Genomic DNA, 19,239 nt, shown 5'->3' on the forward strand with positions numbered 1-19,239 from the left:
TTTTTTATAGTTTACCCTAAAATTAAAATAAAATGAATTATTTCCTTCTACGTTCCCTGTATTCTTTATCTTCACAACATCATAATAATTTAACTTTCATAATATTAAAAAGGAAAATATATTTGGTATTAATATTTAAATAATTATTTCATGTACAGATAATAAAACAAAATATTCTATAAGTGAATTATAATACTTTTATACACTTTTATTTTTGAAATTTTATTTTTAATATAATTAAAAAACACATAAAAATAGTACATCTTGATCTGATTTTTTATTATTATTACATGAAATAATAATCTTTAATATTTTAAAAATTCAACATTGATATTTTATATTTTTTCCAATCGTGTTGAGATCCAATCTAATAATTTTTTATTCATTATTTTCTAATACGATAATTAATAGAAATATTATACTTATATTAGATAATAATAAATTATTTTTTATTAATTTAATTTAAGTACAATATAATATTTATTTAAAAATAATTCTCAATCATTTGACATTAAACACTCATAACCTTATATCTCCAGTGTTCGAACGTGAGACGTCAAGGAGTATAAACAATTCTTTTACATATTGAATATATTAAATATTAATTATTTATTTGATAAAATAGTTTTTAAATATATTAAATAAAAATAATATTTAAAAATAAAACATAAATTCAATCAATTATTTACATATTATCCGGAAAGTGTGTGAGAATTAACTAGATTGACACTGTGCTCTGTATATATAAAACCTTCCATTTTCCTCTGAAAATATATATTCTTAAACCATTTCCCATGTCATAAAATTCATGGCTCCACAACGTTTACTGCTCGTTTTCATCTTCCTCTTCTATTTCTCTTCCTTCCCATCTAACGCCCGCTTCATCGCCGGCCGTTCATCTCCAACCGATCTCGTTTCCGATGGGATCTCCACCGTCAAAACCCCACCTTACCTCCTCCTCAAACCTCTAGTTGCGGCGGAGGAAACTTGTGAACAAACCTATGGGTTCTTACCCTGTACCACCACGGTTGTTGGGAACTTGTTTTTGATCCTTGTTTATGGATACCTCATGTTTTTAGCTGCTACTTACTTGTCTAATGGAAGTGAGCTTTTGCTTGAGATCCTCGGTCCCGGGATCGTCGGAGGATTGTTCTTGCCTATTCTCGGAGCTCTTCCCGATGCAATGCTTATTCTCGGTAAATTTTTAAATAGTCTTTTCATTTGAATATTTTGTTAGGTTGTTTGATTGGCGAGTAAATGTATTAGTGCTGTATAGTTTTAGTTTCAGTTGGTTGGTTGATCAGAAAATGGAATCAAAAGGCCGGGAAGCTGAAACTTTAGATCTTGTCTTTTTCCTCTGAAAATAATCTGGAAACACCCAGATCTTTAGTTTAGTTAACAGTGAGGATTCAAAGTTTAGGGTTCCCAGAAATTCAGCTAATTTGGAATATCATTGTTATTTTGGGGTGTTGTTTATAGAATCTGGTCTTGGATTTTTAAACGTTTTGCATATGGACCACTGTGGATAGAATCATTGATACCTACTAATTCCCTGCCATTGCCAAATGTCTCTTGTAAGATACCTTTAGCAACCCTTTTTTTTACTCTGTCATGAATTGGATTTTATAAAAAATATATATATATAATAATAAATATAAAAATGGGTTTTGATATAAACTCCAACAAGATTTTAATCTCACCAATTAAAAATACTATGAAAATCAAACTACTGGTTAGTCTAGCGATTTTTTTAAGTAAAGTTATTTGTTCAGATTTTGATGTTGTGAATGGAATAAACTTAGGAAGGTTATCCTCGTATCGGACCTCTACAATATACAATCCGGATTAGTTAGCTAATAGATCAAATATCAATGATTATAAAAAAAAATCATGATATATTATTAATTTTGTTAGGCACATTTTTGTTACAAAGAAAATAGATATTAAAAAATCATGATATATTATTAATTTTTGATAAAAAAAAGCATTCTATTACTACTAAGTAAATAAAATGAACTACAGCATACGAACAATCACACTGCTAATTTCTAAACAACAGTTAAATTAATGGGAAAAATTAAGAAACAAAAGTCAAATGAGATCCATAACATGTTTTTTCTTTCTTTCATGATATAGGGACAATTAGTTTATTGATACTCCCTAGTCTTTTAGAACTGATAAGTTCCTTTAAATGATCTTCTGGCCTCATTTACTTGGTAGTTTTACTTAAATCCAGAATGGTTTTTAATTTGGTTTGTTGTTTCCAGTATCTGGACTTTCTGGAACCTCAGAAACTGCTCAGGATCAGGTCTCTGTTGGAATGGGATTGCTAGCAGGCTCCACTGTCATGCTTCTCACTGTGATATGGGGATCCTGTGTTGTTGTTGGTAGGTGTGATCTTCGTGACTCATTTGCAGTTGATGGAACTAACACCAAAGGATTTCACCTAACAGGTGCACAACTCTGCTTTACATTTTCTTAGTTAGTTAACTGTCGCATGTTGAGGAGGTTATTATCTAGATAATGGATTCGGAGTCGGGGATAAGTGTATGATACGGCCATGTGTGTGACTCTGGCATGCTCAATTTTTTCTAAGTTTTCTTCTTCTAATATTTAGTGTATCATACCCCATACAAATGGAAGACACAAGTACTTTTAGAGAAAATAAAGAGTTACAGCGACATGCATTATGCTGTCAACAAGTCCATTTGACCTTGCTCTGTATTACTGATTTGAGTGTAAGTGTCAGATACAACAATATATCAAATACGAGTATGTCATTTCCTTATATGTGTCCAAAATGGGTACTTTAAAGAAAAATGAAAAACCGGAGTAACATAAGAGAAAATAACTTCATGAGTTGGACTGGAAAACTTGGGGTGACTGACCTTCATTAGCAGAATATCTGCTAATCTAGAGTGTGTTCAATATTGCAGAGACTGGTGTGAGTACAGATATTTGGACTTGCTATGCTGCAAGGATAATGGCTATATCAGTTATCCCATTTGTTGTTGTTCAACTGCCTCAAGCTCTCAATTCAACTTCAGGAAGACATTTAGCTGTTCTGATTGCACTTATCATATCAGTATCAATGTTGGTTTCTTATTGTGTTTATCAGGTAAAAAAGATTTCCAGGAAGGAATTCCATCATTATATGTTTCAATAGTTTATTGCTTTACAACTTTATTTTTATGCTGTCGCCTGCCGGACAGTGTTGATACTTGGTAGGCTTTCCATTACATGTCTTTAGTATGTGTTTGACATGAGTATGTTCAATTTTTTCAAGATTTCCACGTATTTCAAGCGTCCTTGTATAATGATATCCTTGTACCCATGTTCAGATATACGTTAAACACGGGTGTCAAACACAAGTAACTTCACGAAACTTTTACTCATCTTGTAGTTGTATCTTATGGTATAAGCAATTTGCAGGTCTTTCAGCCATGGATCCAGAGAAGACGACTAGCGTTTGTGAAGCACAAACATGTGATATCAGGAATATTACGGCACTTGAAAAAGCAAGCATTTGGAAAGCTTCTTACAGAGGACGGTGAACCGAATACAGAGATTATAAGAAAGTTAGTTTTGAATTTTTGACATTTCTGCTGGCACTTCCTTCAATTTTCATGTACTCTTAACATTTACGGACTCTCTAAACAACTTCAAACAGGTTGTTCGATGCAATAGATGAGAATGGCAACGGCAGTCTCTCATATTCTGAACTTAAAGCATTGGTTATAGGAATCCGTTTTGAAGAGATAGACTTGGATAAGGATGATGCTGTGAGGAAAGTAATGGCAGATTTTGACACTTCCCTTGACTCCGTTGTTCAAGAGGATGAGTTTGTAAAAGGGATCACTAAGTGGATTAATGAGGCAAAGCAAACTGGGGGTGCTTATCTCGAACCTACTGCCGGAACGTTTAAGTTTATTGACCGATTTCACCAGGTAAGTAAAGCATTAGCGACATCTCTAGAGATTATATTTATAACCAACTCAAACTGAATTCTTTGAATTATCCTGCAAATGTTCAGGAAACCAAGAGAGAACATGCTTTGTTGGGGTCTGAGGAACAAAGTGACGAGGTTGTTGAACATGTCGAAAACCCAAGGTGGATCTCCTTCAAAGCAGTACTAATGTTACTGCTAGGTACCTTGATAGCAGCTGCATTTGCAGATCCACTCGTAGATGCGGTCGATAACTTTTCCGATGCTACAAGTATTCCATCGTTCTTCATCTCATTTATCGCATTGCCATTGGCTACCAACTCTAGTGAAGCTGTATCAGCCATTATCTTTGCCACCCGCAAGAAGCAGAGGACTGCATCATTAACATTTTCCGAGGTAAGTTTTCCTGTTACCCCACTTGTTTGATCATCAAGCTATAGCTTATGAATCCTCATCTCCAAGTTTCTCGATGCAGCTTTACGGAGCAGTAACCATGAATAACGTCCTCTGCCTGTCGGTTTTCTTGGCACTTGTTTACGTCCGGGGATTGACATGGGACTTCTCATCGGAAGTGCTGGTCATTCTCATTGTTTGCATAGTCATGGGAGCCTTTGCTAGTTTCCGAACTACTTTCCCGCTCTGGACATGTTCGATCGCATACATCCTTTATCCATTTTCGTTGGCGCTCGTTTACGTTCTCGATTATTACTTCGGCTGGTCGTAGGTTCATGAATGGTGATGCCTAGTCTAGGAAGTGAGCCATTTGTTTGTGAGATTTCGTGGTTTATCCCATGTATGAACTTCAGAAACTCTTTCCCTTTGACACTGCCTTTCAGAGAGACTATTCTGGATTTATTGTTGTGGTGAAGTGGTGATGTATTTATCTGGAGCAGTGTTCCTCAGTTTATCTATAATATCCACAGGTTAAATAGCTCCATTATGTAAGTTTTCTGTTATCATTTAAAATATCTAACGAGGGTTGGTTAAAGTGGTAAGAAGCTTGATATCGTTTAAATAAGGTTTTGAGTTCGAGTCTTTGTGTATTCAAAAAATCCCTGACAAAAGCTAGATGTACGACACAAGTCGGTTTAGATTAGTCAAGACGAAGTCTTGAAATCGGTAAGACAAAAAAATTATTCTGGTTTCATCTCACAAAGACATTAAAATGGTTAAACAAGTTTCAGGTTAGTTAAGAAGTATATGTTTTGTGTCAAAATAAAAAAGAGAATATTTGCAAAGAAGTCATATTTTTATCATGATTTTATTTGGGGTAAACAATTTATTTAGTCACTTAACTATTATCATATTTCTGTTTTAGTTAATTAACTTTTAAATTTTATGTTTTAATCACTAACGGTATATTTTTATTCTATTTTGATCATCGACCATTAAAATCTTAATAGAGATATCGATGTGATATTTACAATCATGAAACTCTTTTAAATCCACATGAAAATGTTGATGTGAAGAGAGGGAAATGGTTTGGAAATTCGAAAATTGGAAAAAGTCCACATTAATAATTACGTTAAGTTTTTAGATGATTAAAGTGACAAAAAATATAAGATAATAGTTCGATGACTAAATAGATTATTTACCCTTTCATTTATACTATTTTCCAGCAGAAAAAGGAGCAACTTTGATCTAGAACAATTTAAAAGTTTAGGAGAGCTTATCATTGTACAAACAACCAGATTAAAAGTTGTGCTTACAAACAAATACAAGAAAAGCTTCACCTTTTGCATGCATGCATGTAAAGTGTGAACTGACCAGATTCTATTGCCATTTTCATTTGTATTTTCAATATACAATACTAATTTGATTATTGAACATTAATCATGTGTTTGTCTCTCTCTCTCTGTGTGTGTGTGTATATATATATATATATATATATATATACAGTGATGTCCAATGTCGTTCATACATTTTCCTCTGTTACTTCCAATGGCAAACTCTCCATGTCAAGAAATCGATGTCAGCTCAAAGCGTTCGAAATCATCAGATAAAGAAGTTTGCTTCGACAGAATCAGTCGATTGCCTGATGTTCTGATTCAACACATACTCTCATTTCTTCCAACGAAAGAAGCAATGACGACTTCGATTTTATCGAAACGGTGGCTTCCGATATGGACTTCAGTTCCCATCATTGATCTTCAAGACTCACGTTCCTGCAGAACAGATTCGAGCCTTCGACTTCGTTTCGGACAATTCGTTACCCGAGTTTTAATCCTTAACAAAATGGCTTGTTTAGACAAGTTCCGTCTGGAATTCAACATGGTTGATCATCCTTCCTATGTAAAAACCTGGTTTCGGGATGCGGTTTCGAGAGATGTGAAAGAACTAGACATCACCGTCCATGGAACTCAAAGTTTTCCTATCTTGAAGCTTCCATTTGTCCTCTTCACTGCAAAAACATTGCAGGTTTTGAAACTGAGCAATGAGGTTGAGCTCCATGTTCCTGGAACAGTATCTTTGCCATGTCTCAAGGTTTTGCATCTTGTCTGGATTAAGTACAGGAACGACGAATCCGTTTCCAGGATTTTTGCAGATTGTCATGTTCTTCAGGAACTTGTTCTTCACATATATGTTGGTGACAACACAACGATTTCCAACATTTCGATCCCGACATTGAAGATAATGTCCATACGGTTCGCCACCGGCCAACATAAACACCAACTTAAGATAAACGCTCCGATTCTTGAGTACTTGAATCTCGAAGACAATCTCGGCCTGGAATTCGATCTCGAGCTTAGTGGAAGCAAATGTATCGGTCTCATGGCTTGAAAACCGCCATATCCCACTTCTCAAAGCTCTCTGCAATGCTAAATCTGTTTCCCTACATTGGGATTGGCATTCAAAAATGGTGAGCACTGCGCGGTCAATTCTTTATCATGATTACTAACATAACTTTTGCTACCAGGATCAGGATCAGGATCAATTCCTTTTTGCTGATATATATTTGTTGTTTCCTCGTCTTTCAGACATGGCGTAATTTCAGACCACATCGTTTGTTTCATAAGCTGGTCCGGTCAGAGCTAAATGTTGGTTATGGTGGCTGGAACATGCTGTCACTTTTCTTGGAAATTTCTTATAATTTACAACTCCTTGTTCTTGCCAAGGTGAGTCGATTTTAGTACGAGTACATGTCTAACACGAATATTTCAAGAAAATTGAATAATCCGAACGATATCGATATGGGTCGTAGTTTCTTCTAGTTAATAGTTCTTTTGCTGGTTTTTTCCCATCAGAATGATAATTGCCGTGGACTTGGGCTTGAATGCCGCTGGAAACCACCAAAATATGTGCCGGAATGCTTGCTGTCGAGCCTGGAAAGAGTCGATTTCAAAGGGTTTGAAGATGTAGCATATCAGCTGAGGATGGTGAAATACATACTGGGGAATGCTCAAGTTCTGAAGATGATGGATATCTTCACTGATGGAGATCTGCCATTAGAATCAAAGCTTGATGTGCTGAAGAAATTATTAATGTTCCCAAGGGGTTCCAAGGAATGTCAACTTCATTTCAACTAACAGATTTCAAATTGGATTCTTGTTCTTACAAAAATATTGTCTAATATGATAATTAGTTTGTTGATATACATTATTAACACAACAATAGAATTATTATAAAACATAATTAAGTTTATGATATGCTTAAATGAGTTCTCAATATTATGTGTAGATTATAGTTTTGCTCATAGACAATGTATTTGAATAATTCATATGATGAGTTCTCAATATTATGCGTAGATTAAGCACTGATCTAAAAATATTTTTAAGAGTTAACACGCATATGTTAATAACACAAACTTTTTTAATGGGTTGGACACAAATAAATTTTAGGGTTGATCAAAGATTTAAATCACGGCCACGGTCGCATTTTTGGAGGGCATTGATGCCTCTATATATTGAGCATAGCAGGCGCTATTGCAGTGATTGCGGGCATCGCGGTTAAATAATAGCGTTTTCGGAGGAAACCGCTACTGCTATATAACGGGCGCTATCGCGATTGCAGACTGCTATTTAAATCTCTGAGGTAGACACCATTAGTAAAATATATAATTAACTGAAGAAAATTTAAATTTTAGGATGGACACATATCCACCTCAAATAACTGTGGATCCGTTGCTGCGTAGATTACAATTTCACATTTTATAGGCAAAGAGTTTGAATAATGCATATAAAGATGATACGCTTTGGACGATGGATTAGTAACTTAAGATAAGAGGATCAATGATTATATTTGATAAATCATAAAATAAATTTTAGTGCGAGTTTTGAATGTTATCTGACATATATGATGATTAAATAAATTAATACATACAAGTTTCTTCGTTGTTTGATTTTGTTGTTTTCAAGTTATATTTAAATATACAAAAGGTGACTAACCTATATCGTTTTTCTAATTTAGTGACTAATGTTTATTTCGTTCCAGTTTGGTGTCTAACGTTTCACTCTGTTACTAAAAATGAGTCAAACCGTGACGGACCGTTAGTTTTCTCTGTTAAGTGACACGTGTCACAATATGATAATTTTGAAATTTATTTTTTTAAAAAATATTAAAAATATTATTATATTTATAAACAAATCCCTTATTTCTTTTAGATTACAAAAAAGCCTCAAAATCCCTAAAATCCTCAAATCCTAACACTAACTTGCCGCCGTCTCCCTTTCCGGCCACGACCACCACCGCTGACGTAGTCCTTGCCATCATCCTAGTTATAAGTCACCGTAGTTGTCATCGATTGACCGTTAAAATCGATTGAGATTTTCATCCCAGGGTTTGTTAGATATAAAACGTCGATTCGCTGTCAGTTAACCATTGATTAGTCACGATTTCATAGGGATTTTGGTCGTCGAGGTGAGGTGAGGTCGAGTGGAGCTTCGTCGAAGGCAAAGGTAGGCGGTCAACTTGGGTTTTGGGGTTGAAATGAAGGTTTTCAAAGTTTTGAGGTTATTTCAAAATTTATGTGTTTTATATTTTAAAAAATATATAAATTTTTAATTTTATATAAAAATTTTAAAATTACCAAATTGTGACACATGTCACTTAACGGATAAAACTAACGGTCCGTCACGACTTGACCCATTTTGAGTAACTGAACGAAACGCTAGGCATTAAACTGTAACGAAATAAATGTTAGGCACTTAACTAAAAAAACGAGCCTAGATTGATCACCTTTTATATATTTAAGCCTATTTTATAATAATATTTTCTCTTAGATCCTTTCTTTAGTAAAAGATGTTATGGATACCTATACTTTCAGATTTTTGGTGTAAGTTTCTTTCATTGGTATTCCTCTTGGTCTGTAATTCTATTGAGATTCCTTGATAGATACTGATTTTTTTGGTTCACCATAAGTCTATTGTGTGGATTGAATATTTACTATCTACCCGATTCTTGATATCGTTCTTCCAACAATGTCATCCTTTGGTCATATTTTCCTTCGTCTGGGTCATGATTTCTTTTCGACGATTTGTCTTTTGTCATCTCTTAATTCTTCTCGTGATGTTAGGACGGGACTACGATTAAGAGGAGACTGATTTTTCATTTGTTCATTTTGGATACTTTCTCTGTTCTCCTCCTTTATTTCTGATGTTCGGGAATGTCTAAATGATCTATCTCTATATGTTGTTATCTTAATTGTTTATCAGGCTATCACTAGTCACTCACCGTTATATTTTATTGATTGTCTTGAATGTATATCCTATATTGTTCCAAAAATAAGAATAAAAGAATAATTTAGTGGATGATTAAATATAAAAAATATAATATTTTAGGATCAACATTTTAACATTTTTAAAAATTGAAATTAAATAAAATATCGGCATAATAATATTCCATTCTATTGATATTAATTTTTAATGTAAAAAATCATATTTCTTATATTAAATTATTTTATGGAGAGCGATTTACTCTTTTATAAAGGTTAGTTAATTTAAAGAAAATATTATTTATTTATAAATTATTTTCATAAAATAAATAAAGAAAATATTTTTAGAGAGATAAATACAGCCTAAATATACTGATGTAAGAAAAACAAAATTGGGCCTAGATGGATTGGATCCATAACCTGAATTAACCCATTTATTTATTGTCTTCATAAGATGTTTTATTATTTTCTTTTCCAAATTTGTTGTTTTAAAATTAAATAATTAAGCATTATACTAAATATAATTTCAGTTTTAATTAAAGTATATTTATAATAATTAAACCCAACTTTTCTATATCACAAATTGAGCATAGATATATTCTTTTTATATTAAATTTAAGGGTAAATTACATGCTTAACACTCAAAACTTTTGTTTTATTTTGATCACTCAACTATTTTTTTTTTCAAAATCATACATAACATTACGTTTTGGTTTCATTTTAGTCATACGTTGTTAAAAAATCAACATAACTATTGACATGATATTTTTAAAACAATTCAATGATGAAACGATACTATCTTATAATAACACGTCAACATCACCATTAATTCTTTAATGAGTGAACAAAGTAAAACCAAAATATCATGTCAGGCATAATATTGAAATAACAAAATGAAATAAAAGTAATATTGGAAATACTAAATGTGTAATTTACCCTGAATTTAATATATGTGTAACCAAATTTTAAAATAATCAAATCTAGCTGTATTCCCTAGACTTTCCCCAACTTTTCCACCATGCTGGAAATTTGATGCAACAACTGTTGGACAGTTACTTATCAAAACATGTTTTTTCTTCTTCTTAATCTACTCTTTTGATCCAACAAACGATCATGTTTTGATACAGTATGATGTTTTTATAATTAAATATTACTGTTATTATAATTATCTTATTGAGTATTTATTTAGGCACTTTGAATAAAAATAACCGCGAATATACACTCTAATGGATCTATTACACTGTAGAGCACTATTTAGTTTATTTTTGCAAGGCTTACGGTTTCAAAGTTGCGGCTTTAGTCCTTTGTATGTTTGCTGATGAAGACAAAGCAAAAAGAAAGAAGAAAAATCCCATTTTTCTGCTATTTTTAAAGCTTTATCTTAATATTCTATCCTCTTTTTCAAAGATGAACCCATTTCAGCTCTTGAACCCTAAAGCAGAGTTTGTTCCTTGACCTACTTTTGCATGTTGATCAGAACATGCATTGTAAAGGTTAGCTCTTTTTGCTCCAAGTTTTTGGATAAAGTTTTGGAAGTTTGGGTGTTTGGTTTCTGGGTTTGAGCTGCATCTGGTTTGGTTTTTACTTTTAGGTCCTGGGATTTTTGGATTTTGATTTCCTTTACCATTTCAAGTGATTTTTCAACTCAACTAATCTTTTTCCCTTTTTAAGGACACTTTAGGATTTTTATTTGAATTCAGGCTATTGAAACATGATAGATAAACTGGTGATGAAAAGCATTATAGCTCCTATAAAACTTCAAATTTTTTATTCCAAATTTACTACTACTGTTTCTTTAACTGGTGCATTGTTGAATTTACAATTATTATTTTTATTTTTGTTCCAAATACACTGAAGATGCAGACTGCCTGATATGCAGTTTATTGTGATTTGAGTATGAATTTTTCGATTTTCTTTTGTTATATCTGAACTAATTATACATATGATGAACTTTTTTCCGATCGAATAGTGTCATAACAGGTTAGGAGTTTCTTTTGAAATGTTGGTGAATATCTGATTTCACAATTCCATCCATGGCAATGGCAACAAAGATTCAATATGTCTGTTATACCTAGCTTATAAAAGTGCACAGAAAGTGAGGAAAAAGACATCTAAGTTAAAATTTTTAAAGTTGATATTTTTTGTCAATTGAATTATTGAAAATTTGGGGCAGCATTGCAGTTAAAAGAAGTTTCGTCGCTTTATCATTCTATTTTTCATGCGACTTTGCGAGAAGGAAGGAAAGAAGGCTTAAAGCAACAAGATAGAGTATATAGTTGGTGCATGTTTATATTAGGATAATATAAAGTTCACATTTTTGGAAACCTTTTTGTTTGACACAAACTTATTAACAGCCCATATGTGATATAGGAAAGAGTTAAATACAAATTTGTAAAAAAAAGAGTTAAATAATAATTAACTATGTATTAGTTTTCTTCTTTATAGATCTTCATTTTGCTCTTTTGTTACCAATTGATAGATGGTTTGAATCTGAAACATTTTTTCTGGAGGAATGTCTCATGTCTTTTATTATTGCTCGCTTGTAGGTTGTGCAAAGTTGGATTGCATTTAGCAGAGATGTCATTTAGTGCAGATACAGAAGATCTACATGCTGATGGTTTTGAGGGGGCACATGATGAGCACGGAATTTTTACGAAGGTTTTATTTGGAAATGATGGTGGCAGCACAAGTAAAAAGCGTCTTATGACTGGTGTAATTAATTTTGAATGTGAGCATAGCAAGAAAATAGATAAACCACTATGTTCTTATAGTGCAAACTCAGCTGTAACAAGCTGGTCTTGCTCAAAAAATTTATACCAGGAGGATGCTAATGCACTAATTGAGAGTTATGGTGGAATTTCTGCATTAGGTAGCTTTCCCAAAAGATTTGCTTTGGCAGAGAGAGATGACCTGAATGGGAATGTGAAGCTAACAAAGTTCTGCGTGGATGAAGTTTCTACAAGTAAAGCTGAAAGGGGAATGGTTTTGAATGCACTATTGCAGCAGAACGAAGTTGTTAGTGGTTCGCCCTCGACACCTATGGATTCTGTTTACCAAACTGTTACACGCCATTTATTTGAATCATCGTCTAAGGGGGCTACATCTAGTTGTCTTCTGTTGAAGCGGCATGTGGGAAAGGGAAGAGGTAAAGCTATGGCTTTGCCTGTTTCGCAGGAGAGTTTTGCATCAAGGCTTATGGTTTCTACTCCTGCCGCTGGCATGGAGAAGTTCGAGTCTCCTTTATGTGTGGAGGAAAGACTTTATGGTTTTTCATCATCTGGAGTGGGGGATTGTAATATTTCTGGGGCAATAGACACTAAGAAGGATCCTCGTCCTCTTCTTCAGATCCATGTTTTTCACTTACTAAGAAGAGCAGGCTGGTCTATTGAGAGACGTAAAAGACCCTGTAGGACTTATGTGGAAACAGTTTATAGATCACCCGAGGGGAGGCTGTTTCGTGAATTCCCTAATGTTTGGAGGTTTTTTGGCCAGGTTCTGTTGGCTGATTGGCACAACTTCACGCTGGATAACAATGGTAAGAAATGGACTGATATGAGACAGTTCTGGTCTGATCTATTAGATATGTTTGCGAATATTGAGAAAGAATTTAACCAACTGAACCTTCCTCATACATTGGCTCATTATTGGACTATATTAGACCCCTTTGTAAATGTTGTATTTGTTAATAGGAAGATCGGTTCATTAAGAAAGGGAGATGAGGTTAAAGCAGTGAGCAGTTTAGCTATTCAAAAGAACAAGAAAAATGATGCCGTTCTCTCACAGAGGAAAAAGATTACCATGGAAAAGTTCTATTCTCAGGGACATATGCCAACTCAGCTCTGTGATTATTCTCTGGCTGCTGAAAGCTCATTGACAGCTTCTGAGAGGAGTTACAATGCCTATAATGGGCTATCTGGCAAGGGAAGTTTGTTAAACTTCTATGATAAAATGAGTAGTGGGACAATGAAAGGTGTATCTGTTTATTCGGCTGGCCAAGTAGGTGTGTGTTTGGAAGATACTGCCACCATGTCAGAAACTTTTGATTGCAAGTTCAACGGTCGGCATATAACTTCATCATATGCTCGTGGGTCAGATGAAACCTATGGCCAGGTAGGCAGTTTTAAGCATATTGATCATGTTGCTTCTGGAGATGTTTCTGACGTACTTCAGGGTTCTGAATCTGCTACTGCTTACCAATATAGCAACACAAGCTCTCCAAGTTCTAACAAACAAATTTCTGAATGTAACGTGAGAATTCCTAATGAAGCTCCAGGAGATATATCATTCGAGTCTTTGGAGGAAAATGATAAAACATCTGGGCATGATGAATACCGGTTTGAGAAGTTCACCGAAGCATTGAAGTTTGAAACAAAGGATAGAAGTTATTTACAAGGAGTTATTTTGGAAAAGAAGGCATGCAGGAGATCCAGAAATATATCTGAACTTAGATTAGCTGCGTTAAACCAAAGTGGTATTTCACATTCTTATACTCCTCATACGATTGATCATCATGATGCTGACACATGCCATGCGGAGTTAAATTCAAAAAAGGTCCAAGAGTCCTTTGTAACCAAAGGAAATTTACAGAGGTCCTCGTCTCTTGGCTCTTCCCTGCAACAAGTGGAGAAAAAAGGCTCGAAGTTTAAGAGAAGTTTTGGAAATCGTGATGGTTCTAAAAACCGACAAAAGAAATCAACTAAATGCCAAATTAAAGATGATGATCTGTTGGTTTCTGCTATAATAAGAAACAAAGACTTGAGCTTGAGTGCTACCAGATCTAAATTGAAGGGCCCCAAAAAAAGGGCTCGGACCAAGTTCAAGAGCAAGAAGAGCCGCTGCAAGCTGCTTCCTCGAGGCATGGGTAAAGGAGGGAAGCAAATTACTGAAGTTAAGTTGTACAATATTGAATCCAGGACAGTGCTCTCATGGTTGATCTTAGCTAGGGTTATTTCTCTGAATGATGTCATTCAATATCGGAACCCCAAGGATGATGCTATCGTTAAAGATGGTCTTGTTTCCTGGGACGGAATAGCATGCAGTTGTTGCAATAGGGTGCTATCAGTTTGTGAGTTTAAGAATCATGCTGGATTCAAGTTTAACCGTCCATGCATGAATCTTTTCATGGAATCTGGTCAGCCTTTCACTTTATGTCAGCTGCAGGCATGGTCTGCGGAGTACAAGACCAGAAAAGATGGGATTCAGAAGGTGGAAGCTGACGAAAATGATCAAAACGATGATTCCTGTGGCATATGTGGGGATGTTGGTGAACTGATTTGTTGCGACAACTGCCCTTCTACTTTTCATCCGGCTTGCCTTTCTATGGAGGTTTGTTCTTTGCTGACTTATGTTCTTTTGCATCAACCTACACTTTCTTCCTATAACTGATCTTTATTCATGATTATTCTCCTTATTTTCTTTCCTTTTCTTGCAGCTTCACTAATTTTACTTGTGCCAAAATATATTTGGCCTAGTCTCACTTATCGTTGTTTAGTCTTGCAAGTTTCTTTTGCAATTACAAAGGGCTATACTTGGTAAAATTTCATTTTTGGCTTCAAATGTTCCATATATTAATTTTAGCTTCTGAGCTTGTAATACGACAAAAAGTATAGGAATCATTACTTTGAAATTGATTTAATTTGCCTCAACAACCAAAAAACCTGTGAGAGTTTAAGCCATGCCATCTTTTGCATGGTTATATATTTTCGAATGAATGATGATGTTTAAGAGCATTAAGAATAACAATCAAGTATACTCTCTTAGACACCAACATAATGAGCTTTAAGAGTAAAAAGATAAACAAGTTAGAATCACGCATAGCTGGTGCACATTCTATGTGATAGATCTCATTGATGATTGTTTAATAGGGCTTAAGGAGTCCAATAGCAGGTGCCTTTTATTTGTTGCTAATTATTTTGTGTTCTTCAATTTGTTGCTTTCAGGAACTACCAGAAGGCAGTTGGTATTGCTCAAATTGCACTTGTTGGATATGTGGCAATTTTGTTGATGATAAAGATGCTTCAAGTTCACTTGATTCATTCAAATGTTCACAGTGTGAACACAAATGTAATTCTTTCCCGTCAGCATGACATTTCCTCTGAAAACTTTAGATTATTTATTAAGTCAGCATAGAGTTTCTTGACATATGATTTGCACTTGGAACAGGCTACTAGTCACTGTTTTTAAAGAGCATTTTTCTTCCATTTGTTTTTTGATTTAGTTTTCTCAGTGATGAAACCAAAAAATGAATAATCTTTTGGCCAAATTGGTATATCTTTTGTAGAGCATAACATTGAAAATCTTTACGAAGACTTTTTCTCTGCATAATTTTTTTTTCCTTTAAGAAAAAAATTGAGATTTTTAATGATCATCGAGAAGCAGGAGTGTCATGGTACATGAGTAACGATAGGCTGAAAGTGTAAAAATAGAGAATAAGATACACTAAACTACCCTGTTGTGCTCTTTGAATGTGCTTGGTTCTCTTAACTTCAGGCTTTTTGCTGAAAGTGCCCATGTACCATTTTAATTTGAGTGATTTTATGATACTGGGTGATTTGTTTTCCTAATTTCCCAGCTTATCACACTGTTTTTCTAAACAGATCATAAGGCATGCCTGAACGATAAAAGTCAGTTTGAAGAAAAGGTTTCTGATACCTGGCTTTGTGGAGGAAGCTGCAAAGAGGTACTTTTGAGATTCAAACTCCTCGACTCTGATTATGATGTAAAGTATCTGTTGGATTTAGCATGCTAAATAGTTCCAATATTCTGTTCATAAGTCTTTGCCCTCGTAACTTTTATTTTGAATCTGCAATGAGGTAGGTGTGGGTTTAAGTCTTTGCATATATATTCATAGCTTTTATCGTGTTGGTTGTCTGTTTGAATTACTACCCTTTAATATGTTTTGCTTAAAGTTTTTCGAGTTTGATTGTTAGTCTCATTTAGACCTATGGAAATATTACTGCTTGCCTTTACAAGCTCATTGAAGCTTTGCCATTTAGGCTTGGAGATCTGTTACTGTAGCTTGGTGTTTTCCACGTTATGCACATTATAAGTTCTGAAGCCAAGTTTCACTGGTATTTGCAGCTTCACTCCGGTCTTAGTTCTCGTCTCGGGATTATTAATCACCTCTCTGATGGCTTTTCTTGGACGCTTCTTAGATGTATTCATGAAGATCAGAAAATTCAGTCAGCTCAAAGGCTGGCCCTGAAGGCTGAATGCAACTCAATACTGGCCGTTGCACTGTCTATCATGGAAGAATGCTTTCTGTCTATGGTTGATCCAAGAACAGGTGTCGACATGATGCCCCATCTCATGTACAACTGGGGGTGAGACACCTGGTCTTTTTGATTTATTTCCTTTTTATCATCATTTTCAATTTTCTGGGCCTATCTTTTACATTTCGAGACATTTTTTTCCCGATACTCCTTGCATATTGTCTGGTTTGATGATTACATTATTTTTTGTTCATTTCATGCAGGGTTACCATGGCATATAGTTTGTAGAAAACTGGTTATTTTGGTTTATTTCTTTTCAGTGTCATGTAGTTCTTGATTTGTCTCTTACATGGTTCATAATTTCTCTTTTCTGATTTTTGGATCGCTTCTGATTCACGTTTTTTTTAAACGATCAGGTCAGAATTTGCACGCTTGAATTTTTCCGGATTTTACTCTCTTGTATTGGAGAAGGATGATGTGGTTATATCTGTGGCATCAATAAGGTAGTATAGTAGGTAATTAGTTATTTAGATCATTTTATACGACATTAGCCTACCCCTTCTAGTTTATTAAGCAATTATCTTTCAGGTTTTCCGACATAATGTTTCAATCTGTTTTGAAGTTTGAACCTTCTACTTCATCCACATATCGGTTTACTTTCGGTTTTTCTCCATCATTTGTACTAGGATACATGGGGTAGCAGTTGCAGAGATGCCTCTTATTGCAACTTGCAGCAAGTACCGTCGTCAAGGAATGTGTCGAAGCCTTATGAATGTTATTGAAGAGGTATGTCCTCTTTTCCATTATCCGTGTGCTTTGATGGCTCTTTATAGCAGCGGTTCAACCTGCACCTCTCATGTTTGTAACCACCTTGGAATCTATGTGTGCTCTAGCTGCTCATCTCATTCAAGGTGGAAAAGCTCGTGATAACTGCCATTCCGAATGTAGTGGAAACATGGACCAAGGGTTTTGGTTTCAAGCCGGTGGAGGACGAGGAAAGAAAAAGACTTAATAAAATCAACTTGATGGTGTTTCCCGGATCGATATTGCTTTCGAAGCCCTTGTATCAATTCAACAACGCCGATGGACAATCAGGTAACTTCACAAACCTCTTAAAGTTCATCATTCTTCGAGTTTGAAGAAACAAAATCTGATCCCTGTGATTATACAGAAGCCGGCAATACATCATCTTTGCAACAAGATGATTTGACCAAACATTTGAGACACGAAGAATCAACAGGCATAGACATTCATTCTGTAGGAGATCAATTAGCCGATTCTTTGCAGCTTTTGGATGATAACATTTATTCAATTGAAGCTTGTGCGAAAATAGTAACCGAGTTCATTGGAGACATGAATCTACAAGAATTGGAAATCGATGGTACAAGGGAAATAGCTGATTCTAATGCAGAGAATCTGTGTTATCCCAGCCTTACAAGTTATAGAAAGTGGTAGACTAGGTATCTGTACGAAGGGAAAGCCAGTAGATGAATGTATACAATTCTCTGATGGTTGCCGTGGCGACAATGAAGCTGACACTGTAACAGAAGTGGAGTCTACACGGCAAACCAATCTTCTTCATCATGATAACCATGGTGCTGAAATGGATGAAGAGGCGGTAAAAGAGAAGAATGTAATAGTTGAGATGCCGGATACCGGATTGCAGGAACAATTTTCAGAGGTCCTGTGAAGAACAAGATTTGGAATTAGCTTCTGGTTTTAAGAACTCTTGTATTTTTAATGAGACACGGGTTTTTGTGGAGGAGCAGCTACAGAAAGGCTGAATTGTATGTATAAGTAGAATGCAATTGTAAATTTTGGAAAATCCAAGTTCTATTTTTTCTATGATTGGAAAACATGATATGAAAGTTTTGGAAATCCATCATGCTTGATAAACAAGGTTAATGCAGCACCTTTATCATATCTCATTTGTGTTTAGCATACAATACATACAATGTAAGAGCAAAGAAACGTGATCGAGTAAACGGTCGATAGTGTTTCGTTCTCTTGTTGCTTTAGTGTCCGTCACAAGCCTCAAGTGTCTCTTGTGCCCCATTAAAACCTGAGGACCTTCCATTAATAAGTTGGACTTGGAGGTAACCTTGGAGTCCAACTTGATCACTTATTGGTAGGAGGAGCATCAGGTACGAACTAACCGCATCAGACAAGGCATTATATGTCCTTCTGTTGGTCCTTTGATGTACTAGCACCGGTTTCCGTTTATTCTTGTTGTTGGGTTCACTTGTGAGAGGAAGGTCTTCGCAATGAGGAATCAATGCATCGGGTGATTCGATTCATATCACCCTAATGATTGTTGCCCTTATTGTCAAGTTTGATTCCTTGTTGTTGCTTTTCTGGGTAGGTGGCAGCTTCCAGCTTGGTCTTGTTCGTTTGATAAGGTGGGTGCATCTTGAACCGTCTTTGCATGTCCA

General features: G+C 35.0%; 3 protein-coding genes across 3 annotated transcripts; all 3 read left to right on the top strand.

Annotated features, from left to right (window-relative positions):
• The first annotated feature begins 783 nt into the window (after positions 1 to 783).
• On the top strand, positions 784 to 4,879 carry LOC120169212 (sodium/calcium exchanger NCL-like). The gene is made up of 7 exons (XM_039177417.1): positions 784 to 1,196; positions 2,268 to 2,453; positions 2,937 to 3,118; positions 3,433 to 3,578; positions 3,671 to 3,947; positions 4,034 to 4,342; positions 4,422 to 4,879. Exons 1-7 carry the CDS (start codon positions 809 to 811, stop codon positions 4,668 to 4,670), a joined length of 1,737 nt encoding a protein of 578 aa, XP_039033348.1. The 5' UTR covers positions 784 to 808; the 3' UTR covers positions 4,671 to 4,879.
• Positions 4,880 to 5,838: 959 nt separating this feature from the next.
• LOC120169179 (F-box/FBD/LRR-repeat protein At5g56420-like) lies at positions 5,839 to 7,473 on the top strand. The gene is made up of 4 exons (XM_039177391.1): positions 5,839 to 6,707; positions 6,754 to 6,806; positions 6,925 to 7,062; positions 7,192 to 7,473. Exons 1-4 carry the CDS (start codon positions 5,888 to 5,890, stop codon positions 7,471 to 7,473), a joined length of 1,293 nt encoding a protein of 430 aa, XP_039033322.1. The 5' UTR covers positions 5,839 to 5,887.
• Positions 7,474 to 10,817: 3,344 nt separating this feature from the next.
• LOC120169208 (increased DNA methylation 1-like) lies at positions 10,818 to 18,685 on the top strand. Its single transcript, XM_039177414.1, is given in 11 exon segments — positions 10,818 to 11,089; positions 12,143 to 14,921; positions 15,536 to 15,659; positions 16,193 to 16,275; positions 16,677 to 16,918; positions 17,224 to 17,310; positions 17,494 to 17,593; positions 17,701 to 17,902; positions 17,979 to 18,228; positions 18,230 to 18,487; positions 18,489 to 18,685. Coding segments are annotated over 10 exon segments (4,197 nt in total). The 5' UTR covers positions 10,818 to 11,089; positions 12,143 to 12,173; the 3' UTR covers positions 18,592 to 18,685.
• The last annotated feature ends 554 nt before the right edge of the window (positions 18,686 to 19,239 follow it).

The sequence above is a fragment of the Hibiscus syriacus genome, unplaced genomic scaffold (assembly GCF_006381635.1).
Source record: "Hibiscus syriacus cultivar Baekdansim isolate YM2019G1 unplaced genomic scaffold, ASM638163v2 tig00111754_pilon, whole genome shotgun sequence".
Taxonomy (NCBI): Eukaryota; Viridiplantae; Streptophyta; class Magnoliopsida; order Malvales; family Malvaceae; genus Hibiscus; species Hibiscus syriacus.